The sequence below is a fragment of the Sander lucioperca genome, chromosome 4 (genome assembly GCF_008315115.2).
Source record: "Sander lucioperca isolate FBNREF2018 chromosome 4, SLUC_FBN_1.2, whole genome shotgun sequence".
NCBI lineage: Eukaryota > Metazoa > Chordata > Actinopteri > Perciformes > Percidae > Sander > Sander lucioperca.
The window spans coordinates 9295783-9316229 of NC_050176.1; the positions used below are offsets into that span (position 1 = coordinate 9295783).

At 39.0% G+C, this 20447-nt stretch overlaps 1 protein-coding gene across 1 annotated transcript in view; it reads right to left on the reverse strand.

Moving 5' to 3' along the window:
• tusc3 (tumor suppressor candidate 3) overlaps positions 1-20447 on the reverse strand; it is an 83212-nt gene that overhangs the window by 43085 nt on the left and 19680 nt on the right. Inside the window, exons 2-4 of the mRNA XM_031289033.2 lie at positions 7748-7917; positions 3004-3121; positions 1337-1477 (exon numbers count right to left, since the gene is read on the reverse strand). Of these exons, the coding sequence (XP_031144893.1) occupies positions 1337-1477; positions 3004-3121; positions 7748-7917 (429 nt within the window). The remainder of the gene's footprint in view (positions 1-1336; positions 1478-3003; positions 3122-7747; positions 7918-20447) is intronic.

Below are 20447 nucleotides of genomic sequence, written 5' to 3' on the forward strand. Positions count from 1 at the left end.
ATACATAAAATGTAGCACAAAGTGCTTCATACAACCCCCCCCCCCACACACACACACAGATATACACATAACACACACAAAAAAAAAAAGATACGTAAATACACATATGACTTTTGCCTCTGCAGTAACCACAAAACCACTGTAAACAATGCTATTTCATTTGAGTTCCTCCATCACACAACTGTATTCATCTCAATATTTTTGATCAGATATCTGTCTTTTTTCCTTTTGTGGTTTGTTCTTAATTCATGCTTTAAAGTCACATATAAGTGCCTGAAAGCTAGCACTTAGTCTAAGTGCTCCCCATCACCCTCAATGAAAGGCAGCTTTTTGAATCCAGATACATCAACAGGATGTCAGTAGGACTCTGTCTGCTGATACTTGGCTGACAGGTCGTTCAGGGAACAAGAAATTGAAGTAGAGGGGAAACAACTCTGTGTTTTCAAGGTGTAGTGCAGGGAAATATGATCTGCCGTGAGCGTGGTGTATTTTATTTTGAAAATTATCCGGATGTTTATTTTGTTTCTGTGCTCGACTTCCTGTCCCACACTATCTGCCGTGTGCTGAATTGCTGCGGAGCTCTCCGGCATCCGGCAAAAATAGAAGCTCTGCGTATCTGCTCCGGAGGGCTGCGGACTGCCGGAGCTGTGCCGGAGTCGGAACGCAGCCGTTCTGCAGCCGTTCTGCAGTCAGTGGAAATACACACATTGACTTTAATGGAAACCTAATGACTCCGCTGACGTTCCGGAGCGGATACGCAGTCGTTACGCAGCCGGTGGAAATCAGGGGTGGTGAAAGGTAAACTCTGGTGGGTTTGCCCATTTGGATTAGTTTAAAAGAGTACTCAACCAATTTATCATTGCACTGCTAAATCATGCAGCAGTACTCCCCAAGGCTTGTAAACAGACTTTGATGTGTAAACTCGGCAGAGTTCCTTTTAGGCTTAAGTAAAATCTGTCAATCAAATGCTGCTACAGACAACCCAACCATACTGAGACTGCCTGCAAAGGTGGGTCTCTGACCACCTCTAAGCAGATTCTGCTGCAGTGAGTTTGTGGTGCAAAAGCAAAGCAAACTCTTCACAAGACTTTATTTTTTATTTTTTTATTTAATATTTTAGGACTCCGGCATCAATTGAATGCTTTTTTATTTAAAATTGGATACATTTTCCTTTTAGGTTAAACTATTCTTCAGGGGTCAATTTTAGTAATATTTTTAGATCCACTATGTATACAGGAATTTTATTGGGGTTGTATGTACTGTACCAAATGTACATCTTTTTGCAAATGTGTGCAGGTTTCTTGTAAATGTGCGTGTATGAATGTGTATGTGGTACCTGAACATCTGTGCGGTCTGCAATCCACTTGGCCAGCTGCTCTGAAGCAAAGCCAATCCTTTGCAGGTCAAATGTATCAGCTCTCTTGGGCTTTCCCTTAGCCGGGAAATGCATGAAGGTTGGAGCGCTGTTCATGTTCAACTAGAAAGAAATAATAAAATGAGAGTAGGGGGTCTCAAGGTAATGTCCTCTCTGACTTGCCTTTGTTTGCATTTCAATCAATGCTCAAACAACGGGCTCATTCTAGAAAGCTTTTTATTGCTTGTGCTTGAAATAATGCAAATCTCTACACACACACACACACACACACACACACACACACCTAAATAAAGACAACAACTGGAGGAACTTTCATTTCCTTCCTCTATCTCATTCGCTTCATGTTTCACACCTATTTAACTCCAAATCTCCCTACAATTATCAACAACAATAACTGGTTTACTCTCTCCTGTTTTCCCCAAGACACCTGGAGAACAATGGAGAGGAGGGGAAAACCAAGGAAATGAGCACAGGAAAGGAAGACAGAAATGAAAGGAGAGTTATTATGCAGATTATTGATCTCCGTTAGCTTAGAGCTTTGTATTAGAGTAGCCACCCCTTTTTTTAAGTGTTAAAAGGTGAATGATGGATTTGCAAACATAAGCATACATATTTGTGAGAACACATAGGTCTAAACCTCCTGTAGACATCAACGTCACTGCACAGCAGAGCCTGTAATTTGTGTCCACTTGTCCACTAATAGAAGCCTTTTTGCTTGTATGCTTGCTTGTTTGTCCTTCCAAATAGGGTGTGCCCATGTGTGTGGATGTGTGCTATTTCAGTATTAATTGTATAACTCTGTCCATGTATGCATGTTTGTGTTTGTACGTGCCCTTTGTGTATGTGTCCTTGTACATCTTTCTGCCTTTGCAAGATGTTGTCATTGTGTTTTTCTGTGAGCATATGTTACTTTTTGTATGTCTTTGAACGTTTTCTGTAAGGTTATTTGCTTAGATAGCAAGTAGGATTTGAGAGAAGCAGAGATTGTGAAAGACTGTAGGCCATATGTGGCAGCAAACTGTCTTTGTCTAATACTAGTTTACCACAGTGGAAAGGTGGAGGGGGATTTGTAAGGGGAGAGAGAATCCATTTGCATGCTATGATATTAGCCCAGACTCTTTGCCCCACAATGGCACCTCCCTTTTACAGTGAGTTTTCTTTTCCTCTATTTTTCAGCCAGAGCAACCAACATAGGGGGTTTCACTACCTGTTTTCAGCAAGCAAATTTATCTTCAGCATTCTGCTAAGTATTATGATAAAAAAAATAAACCTATTCCAAAACAAAGTAAGTATCCCTAGGTGTGAAAAATGTATTTCTGTCTTTTAGCTTTGACATTTAAACAAAAAAGAAAAAAGAAGCCAACAGATTTTAAACTCAAGCTACTGCAGTTGCAACAAGGGACAGTGGTGCTTTCTGTGGCTTTCACGCTACTGTGTGAATGTGTTTCATTAAAGTCATGCGCTGGGTGATGATGAGGGACTCACATTATGTTAGAGAGGAAAAAGGGGTGTTATACACAAGTAGAGGGATGAGGAAGGGATGGAAGGAGAAAAAGAAAGAACAAAAGGTGCAACTTTTGGATAAATAAAATTGGCATTGATAATACTCTACGTAAATAACTAGTTACCTGTTGGAATACATCAGCTCCCTCATCGTAGTCCACGACTGTGAAGAAGAGCTTGTTGGAAAATGCCGATGAGTAACGCCACGAGTTTGCCAGGACCTGGTACTCCTCATTGGCCTGCCTAAAGGATGACAATGAGACAGAGCGAAGGAATGAAAAACAAATATCAAGAGACACCAATGTTGTATTATGTTTTGCAAACATAGAGGCAGGTGATGCAAGTAGACTAGAACCAATACTGTGGCAGCCGAAAGATAAAGTATTGTATAGTTGGTGTTTGTTAGTTTGTAGTTAATGCTTAGTTAGCTTTTTTTCTCTATTTATTAACATCTTTTAATCCTACGGAAGGTAGTAATTTTGATTCTGACAAGCCACAGGCACTGCCCAAGGGATGAAATTAATGCATTTATTCATGAAGAGACAAATAGGGGTATAAAAAAGGAGGACATTATCACCAGAAAAATCACAAATAGTGACCTCAAAAACAGAAGGTGGACAGAGATCGAAAAAGAGAGGAAGTAAGCAAAGGGGCAATGTGAAATAGAATGCGCTAGGCTAAAAAAAAGATGCAGTCAGTAAATGGGGATGAGAAAGTGAGAAAATGAAGGGAGTAAGAAAAGAAAACTGTACACTAGATCCTTGGCAGATTGTCTCTCTTCATCCCATAGTGGACTTCATGACATGTGAAAACACATTTTTATTTCTCTCTTCCCGAACCTCAGTTAATTCAAACGTAGCTTAATTAAGGTGTTATTTTAACCAGCCATGGTTAATCCTAATCTATCACCTTATCCTCCTACATGACAGAATAAACACTAAAACGCCAAGAGTCAGTCTATTATCGCACACTCTTCATTGTGTCTGACATCAGCTATATGTCCCTTTCCTTTTACTAAACTTCACTTTGACATTGTGTCCTATGTCAACTGCCTCTTGTGCTGGCTTTAATTACTGTGAAATTGTCTGCCAGGATGTGTTATGTGTGGTGATGTTACATTGTTATCTTTGCAGCTAATGTTAGGATGGTGTCTTTGAAGTGTCTACCGTTTCAAAAAGTCAGCGGCAATGAAGTTGAAACTCAGGCCAGCAGACTGTCAGGGGATTAGAGTGGTGCTCATCTCTGTGTGTAAACACCACTTTGCTGGAGCTGGTGTCACGTATGATTTTAACTACCCTGAGAGTCCATGGTATTAGTGTTGATTTAGCTTTTCATAACTGTCCTAATGATAATATATTTTGTTTCCTTTTATTAAGAAATGTCATCGTATTGCAAAAAAGTCCATTACATAAGTAAATAAAACAAAATTATAAAGAACATTGTAGTGAGAATGTAAGATATTAAACCAATTTTGTTTGTGTCTTAGAGCAGTGAAGTAAACACATTATCTAAATGGTAGTATTTTAACTGAACATTACCTGATTATTTAAAAGGACATGCAAGACGTGTAACTTTAAACATTACACTTTTAATTTTTAAACTTAATTTACAAGATGTCAGTCACTTATCTATTAATCATCTGCATTTAACTTTTGATTATGTCTAAGTGTGTGTTCCCCAAACCCTCCCAGTCTCAACTATATGATGCTCAGTTTCAGATGATCATGAGGTTTGTGTCGAATGGAAAAAAATGTCTTAAAAGATTATGTGATATAAAAAGTTCAGTCTGTTCATTTCTGTCCCATCTTATCTATTTGTGCATGGCAACCAACCCTTTCAATCTAATAACAGTCACCATATCGGTCATACCAAGACCACATAAATTAACCAGCACAACAAGTTAGAGACTTGAATTATTTAAAGAAATTACAAAAACCTTTTTTAATTATTTATTTTTCAAAGTCTGGTAGTGAAAATGCTGCACATTGCTTTGAACTACAACAATAACACTAAACATAGTATGACATTTTTGTTAAGACATAAATTATATATCTACACTATGTGTTGTAGGTATACTTTAAGCTGTTGTGTTTCTTGTCTTCATTTATTTGTCTTAACTTTATTTCAAATCTTTTTTTAGACTTTTTATTAATTTCCCTTTTGTTTTCATGTCCATCTGACAAAACAAAAACAGAACTTACAACCCCCCCCCCCACACACACACACACACACACACACACACAAAAACAGCCAAGTCAACAATCTTAGATGTAAGCTAGGTTTCTATCCCACAAAGCTAACTAGTTTTCTTTCTTTTCAATGAATTTAAGAAGAGAGATAGCAGCAGAAAAAGCCGCAAAAGAAGCAGTTTGCAGGCTAATATAAGAGATAGCGATTAGCATTTGCAATATACAGGCTAATTAAATATAATTATATATATTTAATGCTAAATATAACCTAGGAACCAAAGTAAAACAATATGTTGCTATCTCTTCAGTTAAGGAGAGGCCAGTTTTCTGAGATTCATCTAACATAACACTATTTCTGTTCTTGGATAGGGGTTAAGCCAGTGCTGTTCCCGAACTGTTGCATCACGTCACGTGTTGCAGCCCTGAATCACTTGACCATTTCTACGCCATAGTGCGTTGTGTAAAAACACTGGCCATCATTGATGTGCTTACAAATTGCCCAAATAAAATAACTGTGGTATGGAACCGGGACAAAGCTCAAGAGTGATGTGGGTGTGAGGACCTCAGTGATTAGCTGCCCATTTCACTGGCTGATAGCCCTTTTAACGCAGACACTCAGGTCACCATCTAACATCCATCTCTTCCTCTAACTCTTCCTCTCACTCTCTTTTTCTAATGATGTGATGCTATCGTGATGTTAATAAGGGAATGCCTGTGGAAATGGAAGGAGAGATAGAGGAAGAGACAGAAACAAACTGACAAAAAGAGTAAAAGAAGCAGACAGACGAAAAGGAATAAAAAATAAAAGGAATAAGGGTGAATGAGAGTGGGTTGACATTAATAAATGCATCTGGCAGTTTAATATAAATAAGTAGTCTAGGTTCTTGTTGAGAGTGAGAGAAATTGCTTCTGAGATAAATAGATAGCGTGTGAAAGAGTGTCTGGGTTGTGTTACTAGTGTGAAAATAATGTGTCCGTTATTCCACTCTTCAATAAAAAGATAATGTATGAAGAAAAAAAGAGAAAGAAAGAGAGACACACACACACACAGAAATAGGGGGGATGCTGAGGGGTGCTGACATGAGTGATAAATAAGTTATCTAATCAAGTGACTGATGAAGTAGAAGAGTAACAGTCAGGATGGAGAAGGTCAATGTTGATTTCATCAACCACTTGGACGTCCCCTAAGACACCAGGACATGGGTCAACTACCTAGTTTATACTACAGACAAAAGGTGCTAGGCGGATTTACCATAGAGCATTAAGCAGTCATAAATTCCTTAAGACCAGACTGCAGTGTATATACCATGCATACCAATGTGATAAATGTTAATTATGCACCATGACAATTCATTTTCAACACCTAAACAATGAGACATAAGCCTGGATTCTACATCAGTCTATTTCTTGATGAAGAAATAAATAACTCAAACCTGGGTTTATGAAATAATATTAGAATGAGACGTGATTTGTGAGAGAATGCAAGAAATCACTTATTCCTGAACATCAGACCAGCCACCGCATTTAGTTGCAACACTGTCCATTCACAGCTACAAAGCACTTTATGAAGGCGTAAATATGAATGTAAAAAGAAAATCCGCAGTAAACAATAGCTCTGACTGCATGTCACATGACCCTGAGAAAAGCATTACATTTTAATAAAGTTGGTTCTCTCTGTGTAGGCTGCATGCAATCCAAATAAGAGGTTCTGTACATTTTCAACATGGTATGAGGTAAAGTGTAGTGTGCATATTATCAATATAAGTATACGACAATGTTTACAATAAACACACAAGTACATCTTAATAACAATTTTGTATTTACTACTATGTTAATGACTACCTATCATGCTGCAGTAGTCTTTTTAGTAGCCTATTTTTGGTTTCACAATGGTTTCATTTAGATCAGAGAGAAAACGGTGTACTTAATGTACTAATCTGGTATTTGACACATGGTAATTTAAGAAAACCTGTATATATGCGATACTGGTTCTAATGATTTCACTGACCAATCCAAAGTAGCTTTCAGGACCATGGACAACTCCAGAGTCATCTGTGTACAGAGCTGTCCATGGTACTTAAAATACTGGGATTGTCAGGCAGTTAACATTGTTCAATTCAAACGGGAACTCTTTTAAACTCTTTACTAATAATTAAAATCAAACTTCTACTCTTGTATTAGCATTTTGGGGTAGTGCCTGGCCCTTTTGCGTTGCACTACATGTACAATTCTACTGCAAACATGAAGCAAGTCTGGTTTATGAAATAAAAATCAAATTTTTGGAATATCTCCTCATGCATTAAGTTCGCAAGTGCGTAAGTAGGTCTTGTTGGCCTTGTTCTGTGTAATTTATTCATACCCCTTTGGTAGTGTGGCTGGCTGGAGTCCCTTTGATCCAAATGTCAACATGGCCCACAGGTTTTTGTTATATAAGGCTGTTTTCAGCGCTTCCCAAGGAGAGCAAGTCTATAAGTATATGTGAAAGGAGGGTATGTGAAATATCAGATGAGTTCTAGGACATTTGTGCTTATGCTTGTGTGTGTGCGTGTGCGTGCGTGTATATGTCTTGAGAGCTCACAGAACTTAAGTGAACTAAGTAAACTTTCAGAAGTACAGAGGAATGGATGTTAAGGTAGGAGCCATGCAGATTGTCGCCTACACTAGGTGCATAGGTGCATACCTGCAGACAGAACACTGCCTTTGAGGCTGCAGGGCAGTGAACATGACGATGACAGAGTAGTTCCTGGGTGGGGCCTTGACAAAGCGACGGAACTTGTCCCCGTTCATCCGGACGACCGAACGCCGAGAGGACCACTCCATCATCTGGTCAACCTTCTCTGATAGCAGATTCTGAACACAAAGACAAGGAAAAGGGCAGTAAGGACAATGCATCCCATTAGGATTCTTGGATTCAAACAGAAACATTATTTCTGTGAGTCCAACAATGCTAAGCGACAGCAGATTCAAAATTCAAAATTAAGATTAAATGAAATGTAACTATCATTCTTTATTTAGTGGTGCCGATTATCTTCAATTCAATGTTCAATTTGTTTATTGTCAATTGTATTTGTATTGCACCTTTCATTACATGTGAACCCAAAGTGCTTTACATTAACTACAGCCTACACATTAAAACAAAGCATGGATAGAAATAAGAATACACAAGACAATCAACAAAAAGAAAGAAAACCACACACACACTCTAATTAAACGACTGAGAAAATTTAAATATGGACATAGTTGTGATGGACCTCAGGTTATATATAGACTATTAGCAGGATTCAATAAAAGAATGTTGGAAATTATTTAATTTTTTAAATTCAACAAGCAATTGGCAGTATTTTAGCAGAATACTGAATGCAGCAGAAATGCAGAACTGAGTACACTTTAATATGTTTGATTGCAAGTAATAGTATTATCCTAATATTTAACGTTATCGCATATTTTCCTCATATGACTCAGCCCTAGTTTACTTTTGATGCTTTAAGTAGATCTTGTTATTCCAATACACTTGTAATGGAGTATTTTTATATTGTGGTATTGCTACTTTTACTACTTCTTTTTCCACTGTTCCTGTCTTATGGGGGGAACCTGTATTGAGAAGTTGCAAAGACATTCCTCTAAAATGACCCATTTGTATAATCACCTAATATAACCCAGCTTCCCCACAGAATATATACAAATCATTGGTTTGTCTTGCCTTAAACAGGCAATGTCTCTTAAATTATATGGCATTCCAACTATTCAATGACCAGACAGGAGTCATACTGTATATGATGGCTGCTTTGAAAGTCCAACACTGATACATAGCAAGGTGTTGCTGGAGGCCAGTTACTTCATCTAAATTTCAATAGGTTTGACTCCAGAGACCCGTTTCAGAAAGCAGGTTTAGTGAAAACTCTGAGTTTGTTAACCCTGAGATGAGGTAAACTCTTGAGTTTTCCATTTCAGAAAGAGAGGTTAATCAAACCTGAGAGAGAGGGGTAACTCTAGCCCGTTTCAGAAAGAGAGGTAACTTAACCTCAGAGTCAGTTACTATGGTAACTGAGTCTGTGAACCTAACCTGGTTGTCTTCAAGAAACCTCAAGTTTCTCTCAGTCTCCTCCCTCTGACACAGCGCGCTTTCATTTCCTCATTCATTCATTCAGTCTGTATCAGGCGCATTTTAGTGCAGTTTGTTATCTGCATGAATAAAAAAAAAACTTATTGGTTTATGTTAGACAGATTATAAAACGTTTTTTTCTCAAACATTTCATGTCCTTATGTTGACGACCCCGTTGATGAAAAAGCTGCGTTACTTCACAGAAAGTTTACGTCGGGAGATGATATAGAGTCCCGACTAGATGTATTTTCATTTCCAGATAACCGATTTGAGAGGTACAGTCGATCAGATATGTAGATAGGCCTACCTTATCCGTCCTCATATCACTAACATCCACCATCGTGGACATGCTTTTACATCCCAGCAGATTCTTTGTGTCGCATTATGTTTTTTGCAAACGGCAGTTTTCTTTACAACATTGTTGATGTGGAGCATATTAGTAAAGCCACTGTATGCAGAGCCGTCAGAAAAGTGTGACTCGCTCTGAAACTGTTTTTTGTTTTTGTAGTGTTCCCTGGACACAAACCAGTCAGAGCCATTAAAAATAATTAAATGATTATAAGTGATATTTCTGTTAATAATCATGGTGCTGCAGGCTCAGAATGAGATTAGTAGTATCTTACTTTTTCGCCCGCAGGATTGCACCTAAATGAAATTATAGGTGTAATACCATTCCATTTTTCACCCGTAATATAGACCTTTTTCACAGCAGACATTTTGACTTGTCATAGTAGGAAAAGCACAGCTGAAATTGATTACCTGAACGTTGGCTCAATTCCATCAAGTGTCCCAGTAAGCTATTTCAGTGAGTCAGCATGCACAACACCAGGGTCTCTACTAAGTGGAATGCAGCCATCATTCATGGTTTTGAATACACCTGTGGAGTTTTTCCTCCTATGACATGTCAACATGTCTGCCGTGAAAAAGGTCTATTATAGGTTACCTGTGATTAAATATGAAATTAATACACTGTCAATGCTTACGCATTGAATCAAGCAGCAATTTTCTCCCACGCCAATTCTCTCTCTTTTGCAGCAGCCGCTATGTTGCTTCTTTAACGAAATACATGTTCAAACTCGGTGTTTGTGCGCATGAGTATAACGACCAGTTTGTTTGTGGTTGTTGCCATGGTGAATCATAGTATCGTGGCTCCATTCATGCTGCCTTTTTATTGTGGTGGTGCACGCGCTTTAGCTCTGAGTCAACCTACTCTGAGTTGATTGAACCAACTCAAATCAGCTGTTCTGAAACCAAAAACTCAGAGTTTCCCATCTCAGGGTAAATCAACTCAGAGATCAGGATTAGACTCAGAGTTTGTTAAACCTCCTTCCTGAAACGGACCCCTGGCCTGTTTTGACTAATGAGATCCAAACAATGAATCTGGAAGACAACAAACCTAACCATTATTTACAGAATGACTTGGCAGTATAGGGGTGAGTGTGTGTGTGTGTGTGTGTGTGTGTGTGTGTGTGTGTGTGTGTGTGTGTGTGTGTGTGTGTGTGTGTGTGTGTGTGTGTGTGTGTGTGTGTGTGTGTGTATGTACACAGAAAAGCCACAGTTCTTGGTTGTGTTGTGTGTTTACTGTAGGAGTCTGCTGCTGATTAAATCCAGTCAGGCTTAGCTAAAAGGTCAGTGTTGGCACACAACACTAAAAGTGAACCACACACAGCATACATGCACACACAAACACAACAGTTAGTGTCTTGCAAGGTTTCTAAAGCTGAAATGCTTAACAGCAAACTCATTTGGGCACGGTAATGATTCTGTGACAAAACCGTTAAAATTCAATCAATACCCATAGTTGGAACCAGAATGAATGAAGCAGGCATACTGGCCTGTAATAGTAATACAATTAGCCAATGGTATATGAATGAGTTTAAATGCCAAAGCATAATATTGGTGCATGTTAAAAAAGTTTTAAAATGTACTTCTTGATGAGTTTCTCTCTTGAATGACAAAATACTACTCTAATCATAAAAAGGGCTGCTGGACAAGTAAAAATAGCTGTGCCCATTTTATTGTTTACTTCTAAATGTATTATTAAAAAGTATGGCCAACTGAGCAAGCTGAGTGTGCCGACTTTCTCAACAAGGGTACAACATGATTCATACTTCTCGCTCTGAGTTGCCAACCTATGCATGCAAGTCTCATTTGGACAGAGGGGCATTTGACACAGGGCTGAAGTATAGCAGAGAGGAGTTGGAGGCTTTTTGTGGTTACACTCTGGTTCAAAAATGTCTTCCCCCACTGCAATGAATTTACACCATCTATAAGGGCATGATGGTGGCAGCATCCTATAGGCCAATCTGTGTACAGTAATGTTCCATCTCTCCTTCTACCCAGTAGTTCACTAGTATTGGATCAAGAAGACAGTAGCTAAATAATTTAGCACTGCGTCTCACTTCAACTGATAATCGGGCACAAAATCTCTCGTACACACACACACACACACACACACACACACACACACACACACACACAAAGCAGAGCTGTAGACTAAATCTCTCAAGTAAACTGCCTGGAGACAAGATCGACAAAGACAAACAAAAAAGTGGAAGACATAAAGAACAGTGTGAGACAAAGAAAGAAAGACACACACACACACACTAGTATGTACTGTGTTTCTGCTGTACTGTTTATTGACTTTAGACAATACACTCTCCAGCATTAATGGGCCATGTATAATGAGGGATGGGGATTCACAAAGAAACACAGCAGAAAGGAGTACAACACACAGACGCAAACACACAAATGGGTGTGCACACCAAGAGAAGGTACAAAGTGCTTTTTGTACACCTTTGCTTTTTTGTCTTTAATTTATCTACCAAGCTGTTGCCCTAGTGCAGTCAGCCACAAAAGGAGAGCTGTCAGTCCTGGATGCCAATCATACTTGCAGTAATGAGGCACTGCCTTACTCATGTCTCACACACACACACACACACACACACACACACACTTGACTGTAAAAAGTGCTGTCAACATACAGAAGTACTACTTGTGGAGGAAATTGTAATAGATGATAAAGGTTGTGAAAAACAATGGAGAGCAGGGCAGCTGCAGAGAGAATACTTGCTATTATGTAGTGCATATTTTAAATATAAGCTGTCGTTTGGGGGGGGTGTCTTAAAATGGAAAGTCTTACCAACGCTGTTTGAAAAATATATCAGGAGCAATAAAAGGTATTGAAAAAACGAAGAGAGGGAAATTGAAAACTAGCCACTAAACACAAAATCATCCATCCAAGTTTGGGATTTTAATTTTCCATTAGGACCAGTGTTGGGGAAGTTACTTTTGAAAAGTAGTGTTTGCTCGTTACTTCTTAAAAAAGTAATCTGTTACTTTACTTAGTTACCCCCTATGGAAAGTAACTTTTTACTTTACTTGTTACTTTTAAAAGCAGGCATCTCTGGCAGAGACTGAAGTTAATTATACAAAAACTATCTTTGACCATAAAGCCAATCTATGGTTTATCAGTGAGTGTGTGAACTACACCGCAGACTGGATTCTCTAGTCACAGAGTGACGGCTGATTCATTATGAACGAGTCCAGCGCGGGTTGAATGCAGCCTCTTTTCTGGAAATCCTTGCGTGTCCGTGCAACCAACACAAGTCCACAGCAGTGCGCTGCGTGTATATATGAGGCCATCTCCACCGCATCTATCTGTGAGGTTGTCAGCTTTGTGTCTGCCTGGCTCAGAGTGCCGTCCAGCAAAAAAGCCACGAAGCTTAAAACGCTCTCAAAAATTAGCTTTGGCTGCTAACTCGCTTGCCATGATTACTCTGCTACCAGCCTCTGTCACGTCCTGTGTGGAGCTTGTGAGCGCGCAGCTGAGAAGGCAGTAGGGCTGCAACTAACGATTATTTTAATAATCGATTAATCTGTCGATTATTTTTTCGATTAATCAATAAATCGGATAAAAAAACAAAAAAACATTAATTTCCATCAACTCAATACATACTCACATACATGTTGTTTTAGTTAATAGTTGTGTAAAGGTAAGTAACCCAAAGAGCAGATACAGACCACACACACACACTTGTAGCTTATTCATTAAATTATTACCATCATTGTAGTAAGTGCAAGTTAAGTTCATTTGTACACCACATTTAAACACAGCTTAAGATGACCAAGTGCTATAAAAGAACTTTAAAATGAAATTAAAAAGTACAACACACACAAATATATACGTCAACAATAACTGATATGGGACAAAGCACAGAATACATGACAATAGATTGAAAAATTAATGGGCCAAAAAAGGTGAGTGAATAAAAACGTGTCCTTTAGTCCTGCTTTACTACTGTTATCAATGAGCTAATGCTAGCTTGTCATGCAGGATAACGAGTAAACACCACACCAGCACCAGAAGAGCTACTGGAGAAACGTTACGTTCCTCACTTCAAAACGGAACAAAAGTAGGATTCTGTAGTGACTTTACCCTGCTGTTCAACTCCCTTCCTCCTCATCAAGGACTCCAACATGTTTACGTTTTAGGTGCTGAATCATCACCGTGGTGACCGTGCCATGCCGTGTCGCTTTTGCTTATCTTGCAATTAACATGTTTTCGATTTATTTAGTGTGAAATGCTCCCACACCTTGGATGACTTAGGTCGTACTGATTTCTCTGCCTCCGCCGTGTGTTTCAGAACAACGTTACGGGTCTCTCCGGTCTCTCTCCGTATTTCCTCTACCCCCGCTCTGCTCTTTTTTCTTTTCTTTCGCTCCGCACGGCACTCAACTCAATTGCTTTTATCTCCGCGACTGAGTGGAGTGTTGCGCGACACAACGAATCGATAATGAAATTCGTTGCCAACTTTTTTAATAATCAAATTTTATCGATTGGTTGTTGCAGCCCTGGAAGGCAGTGTCGCTGTCAAATCTGTCCCTGGGAAAAGTAACGTTGCACCTAACTGAAAAAGGAATTTTTTTTCTTTTTTCAGTAGTAGCGCGTTACACTACTTTTCCCCGAAAAAGTAGTTACGTTACTGTAACACGTTACTTTCTAACGCGTTACACCCAACACTGATTAGGACTGCTACATATTTCCAATATTTTATGCTAACACTTATCACCCTATTTTGTAAGTGGAATAATGGTTCTACTGTAGAGTATGAGTAGTGCCATTGATACATATTTAACAGAAGCTGCAATACCAGCAATATTAGTAATAGGTATTACACGTGTATCTGAAAAGTTGTTTGTTTGGAGTATGGTCTGGCATACACCGCTCATCTGTTCTGGGATAAAGAGGATACACTATGGCTTGTTTGTATTTCTTTAAACCAATCATAACCTTAAAAGACCTGTCACTAATAATAATAATAATAATAATAATAATAATAATAATAATAATAATAATAATAATAATAGACTGTCTCAAATAAAAGATCTGGTTCACTTTTCGGTTGAGGTAAACAGCCACTATTTGAGAGTTCAGAGTAATCATTATTGTCTGTATCAAGACAAAATGATACCCATTAACAACAAAGTAGTTATGCACTTAGGAGCTAAGGAGCAATTCATACACATACTTATTTAAATACCATGTTAGACCTTCAAGTGACTCCCACACATCAGTGTTATGGCTCCCTACTTCACTCGAGCCACACACAAACATGTACAATACAACAGCCTAGGACCATTAAAAACATTTATTTTCTACCGCACTGATCAAAAAGGGCACTAAAATTAATCACATCTAGGGTGTGTGTGTGTGTGTGTGTGTGTGTGTGTGTGTGTGTGTGTGTGTGTGTGTGTGTGTGTGTGTCTAGGATGCAGAAATGGTGTGCAGAGACCCTGCTTTATCCATCTGATTTTCTGTTAGTCCTTCTATGAATGACATATCTCACACACACACACACACACACACACACACACACAATAGGCCATGGGGTTAGCAGCAGACTGCATCAGTAGCACTGAACTGTGCTCTAACTCTCTCTCTAGTTCCCTGTTTCTCCTCATTCTCTTTTCTCATTGTCAATTTCTACTTCATCTTTGAGAGTCTTTTCTGCTGTTTTTCTTTACTCATTCATTTTCTTAGCATCTTTTTCTCAGCAACACCCCTTTTTATTATTGTCCTTTCCACATGTCTTGTGTTGCAAAGTCACTACAGCTAGCTGAGAACCGCATATCATGGCTAAATAAAGAATAAGAGGCTAAATAATTAAAATTATTTTGAAAGAAAAACACTCTCGCTAGCAGAGCATTATGAGATCTCACAACTCAAACAGAAAAAGCAATCCAAGAGAGCAAAAGAAAAAAGAAAAACTGAGGGAGAGAGAAGGGATACAAGCAGAGAGGGGGAAATAAATGATGAAGGGAGAGAAAATAAGAGACGGGAAGAGGATGACACATGGAGCGTAAGGCAGAACTGACTCGTGACTGATGACCACACAGTAAGAGGTTTTAGAGGGCACGATAGAAGACGGTTAGTTTATCAGCCAGGCAGTTAGTCAATCAGACTGTCACTCTGCCAGCCAGTCAGCCCAAAAACTGTTAAACCATCAGTCCCTCGGCAGGTTGTCAGCAGTACTGGTCAGCAGTGTTGGGTGTAACGCATTACAGTAACGTAACTGGGGGTAACTAAGGGGTAACTAAGTAAAGTAACGGATTACTTTAGAAGAAGAAGTAACAAGCAAACACTACTTTTAACTACCCCAACACTGCTGGTCAGTCCGTTAATTTACTTAGTTGGCAAATCAGCTAAATAGTAAATCAGTAAGTTGATGTCAGTAAGTCACTCAAATAATCAATTAGTTGTTTAATTAGTGAAGTTAAGCAGGCACGCAGGTGTTTGGACAGTTTCAGCTGAGTCGCTCAACCAGGTAATTAATCAACTACGTATTTTAAAAGCTGACCTGCACTGCAGCCAGAGCAGACACAGATGGCACTTCCTGACATATCCCAATCCTCTCCCTTAGTTCATCTCTATCTATCATGAAAATTTAAATGTATGTAGCATTAAATAAAACATCTCTGAAGATACAAAAACAAAACTTATTTGCAGAGGTGAAGCACATGCTCCTTGATTTCAACTAAACATTTGTCCATCGCTATTTACTACTGAGGGGGAGAGATGAGTTCTAAAACTGAACATCAAAACAAAGTTTTAAACAGTAATCAATTTTGGCACATAATCAAGTGCAGATACATAGTTTGGCAACTTAACACTGTCACATCAACATACGTTTTAACAAAAATGAACCATATAAAACCTGATAAGCATCAGTGCAAGCCATCTAAGAAGTTGGAGACAGAAAGTGGAGAGGATATTATTTCATAGGCAGTGATCATTATGTGTTTCACTCTCTAGTGATAAGGGCATAACAAGGGCAGGTGAGGTTCACGCTGCCCCCCACCCATGAGGTTGTTTGTAATAATACAAGGTGCTCTAAGTGATGTCACGCGTTTTTTAGGCTACAACATTTTTTGTCACATACAGCAAACATCTCCTCACTGTCCGCTAGCTGCCTGTCCCCTGAACACACTGTAAAAAAACGTGGTCTCTGTAGACAGCCCAGACTCCACAAACGGCAACAAAAACAAACTGCGCCAACCTGCACCACCAAACACAACAAACAGTGTTCCAGCCAATAACCGACAAGAAGGATTTGGGGGTGGGGGTTGGGGGGTTAGTGTACAGGAAAGGAGGGGGAGGGGACGGGATGAGGAGGAGGGAGGGGCGAGCTAGCCTCCGTTTTGTTTTACAATACTTTGAAGGTCAACAAGAAGTGACGTCACCCAACATCGGTTAGAGCACCTTTAACTGTGACATAACATGCTAAGAACCTTCTATATGCTACATATACGTATGGAGACCTGCTTATTGACATTGCTCTACGGTGCCATTAGTGTTGAAAACCCTTCCTACACATTGTACCTTTAAGTGCCATGTAGTTACTAGATGGGGACAGCCAAGATTTCCCCAGCCAGCCAGGGGTTTGATCTGCAAACCTTCCTTATGAAAAGCTAACACTATTTGTTCAATCCACAATCCCTTGCTCTGAGCGGTCCAAACTTAAGTCTATTGTAAAGTGAATGGATCTCTGCTTTGGCCATCCCGCTCCCGTTTCCTCCAATTCTCCCATTGTAAGGGGGATTACTGGAAATTGGCTTCGTGCAACAAGGAACAAAGACTCATCTCTCACCCACTCTCACATGCATGCACACACACACACACACACACACACAAAAACACCGTCCTTTTGAAAAAACAACAAAAACATATAACACGTCAATTTCAGCTAATCATAGTGTCCTTATGATGACTTGGTAACTTTGTGTTGAGTTAAACCAAAATACTTAAAATACATGGGCGCACACACACTCACACACACACACACGAAACTCAGTAGAGCAGAACAAATGAGAAGGGAAAGAAAAACATTACTCAGAATTTTGATTTTTTTTTTTTTTTTATGGGAACAGAAGGTAATGATTAAATGAATAAAAGCAGGGAAGAAGGTAACTGGGAGGTTAAAGAAAAATGTAGTACAAAATACATATAGTGTTGGGAGAAAAATAGTTTTAAATTTGGGATGAGAGTGAGATAATGAATGAATGAAGAGGAAAGCAAATGAAGCGGAAGAATAGAGATGTATGGAAAGGGAAGGAGTTCAGGAGAGGGAGGGGACAGTGCAGTGATCTCTCCACACTTACAATCATAACACAAACATGTTTTTTGCCTCAATTTGTTTGTTGGCTGGCAGATCATACGCACAACATTGGATGCTATAAGTGAAATCCTGTTCATCAAGGGAGGGAAAGAACAGTTTCCCATCACATATTTGGATTGTGTGTCTGTTTGAGTCAGTTTGCCTGTCAGACTTATTGTTTCCATCTCTCACCTCTATTGAATCAAACCAACATGCTTGATATTGCCAGCTCCATATTTGTCAGCCCATAATCTGCGATTCCCAGAAATATCATGATTTTTCGGTGGAGAGGTTGGGGGAGGAGATTTGTCAGCTTATCTGCCTAATAATAATTATTTGAAATTAATGCATTTTTCCCCTGCCTTTGTCCATGCGTCTTCCCATCCATCACCCTTGGGTGATTTTATTTAAGTTTTTATCTTTTCCCCATTGGCGCCAGCGGTTGTCTCTCTCTCAGTGATGCTTATAGAATATCTAAAGATTTGTCAGCCCTTTTTTGATTACAGTTTCTCTCTAAACCTCCCAGGCACATGGTGTGACATTTTAAATCTTCTGTCATTTCCTTCGCCTGGGGTGCCTGTCGAAGTCTTTTGAGTTTGTTGGTTTAGGTGTCTGCGAGTTTAATCAAGTTAACTTTTTCAGATGATTTAAATGCCAGTTAGTAGGAGACGTTGTAGAAGAAATAAAAGGTGAAATATATATATAATATATATAAACACAGGACTTTCACCCAGGAGACCGGGGATCGTGTCCCGTGTGTCACGTTTCCTAAACCCAACCATCCCGTTCTTCTTTTCTTAAACCCAACCGTCCCATTGTTGTCCCACGTCCCGTTATTGTTTTCCTAAACCCAACAGTCCCGTTGTTGTCCCACGTGTCATGGAAACGTAAGCCCACCCACAACGTTTTCCTTAACTTAAGGGACCGTGTTCATTTCACGAAATTCTTCCATGGGCCCATCACGGATTTTTTTGCGATTCCGTGAAACTGCCACAGACTTTGAGTTAAGGGGCCGTGTTCATTTCACGAAATTCTGTGAGATCAGGTTGTAAACACAATATGCTTTGGGTGTGGGTGGCTAGGTTAAATTGTCACATTGATAAAATAATAAGACAACTCAATTAATACCACAAACTTCATTAAGACTTTTCTGAGCTCTAAGTTAACATAACATGTTTTAATGTAAAAGTACTGCTTTTTTTAGTCCTATCTATTTCTAGAGTTGCTCTTTAGTGGATTCAACAACAAAAGCTTTAATTGGTTATTTTAATCTGTACAGGCTGAGCAAGACCGTTAAATACCGGAAATAGCTTGTTCCTTCACCTTCCCCAGAGAAACAGATGGGAAAATATGTTTAACACTGTAGTGGCCAAACTACATCAACAGCAGTAATCATTTAAACCATCAAAAACTAAAGAGTGTAGAATCTACTTACATTTTATCAGTCACAGAATAAGAGTAGAATACCAAGGCTAATTGGTTATTCACTCTACTTGACCTCGTCTTTGCAGATATTATTTCTCAGGGGAAGCACATAGCTCCAATTGGGTTATGGGGCATCAGTGCAGTTTGACTTTGTTATAAAGGCATCCCAATAAAAACTGGGCTTGGACACACAGATAAAGGGGCCAGTCGTACTGTAAAAACGATAGGGAGTCAATGCCAGCACTCAGGGAGCATATGGTTACTATAGTGCTCACCACAATGAAGCCAATAGCTGAAGGGATGAAGGGATGAGTGGAAAGTAAATGAAAAAAATAAGAGGAAAACAGGTGAGGGAGGATGAAAAAATGAGGAAAATCACCAGGGAAAGTTACAAGTACTGTAAGAGAGAGAGAGAGAGAGAGAGAGAGAGAGAGAGAGAGAGAGAGAGAGAGAGAGAAAATAATATAGAAAGAAAAAGACACAAAAGGCAAAAAACAGTAGTTGTATATAAGACATAATTGAGACAGAGAGAGAGAGATTAAAACAGCAGAATATGGTGACAGAGCACTGACGTAAAACTACTATTGTTTCAGGTTGGGGATTGTACGTAATATGCCTAACAATATTTTATGCTGGTATTACAGTACAATACTAAACTCATTCTTCAAGCTCCAGCTCAGTCAAACCATACATGCATGTTTACCAATGCACAAATGTGGAGAAGTCTTCATGGCTGTGCCTGGGCTGATAAATGCAATAGGCAACAGTGTGCAGTGGGTCCAAAGTCTCAGTGTTGTTTAGGCCTGTAACCAGGGTTCAAATTATGATTTCATCTTTGTGGGGGTCTCTTTTTTTAAAAAAAAAAAAAAAAAAAAAAAAAAAAGTAGTCTATGAGCAGCAAATTTTGAGCATTAAACATTTCATTTCCTGCATTCTGGTGAATTTTTATGCACCTATTTACCTTTTTTCTGAATCAATGTATGCTGGAAATATCTTTATGTAAAGGGAAACATACATTACAATCCAAATATAAAAACATAATGGAATATATTACAATAAGGCTTTCAGGCATTCTGTATTGCTATTTATTCTCCTGTAGATCGACTTTTCTAATTATATCTGAGTCAGCACACATGTAGCCTAGCATCATTTACTCTTCCCTCCTCTTCTGCGTCTTTTGTTGAGGAAGTAACCTT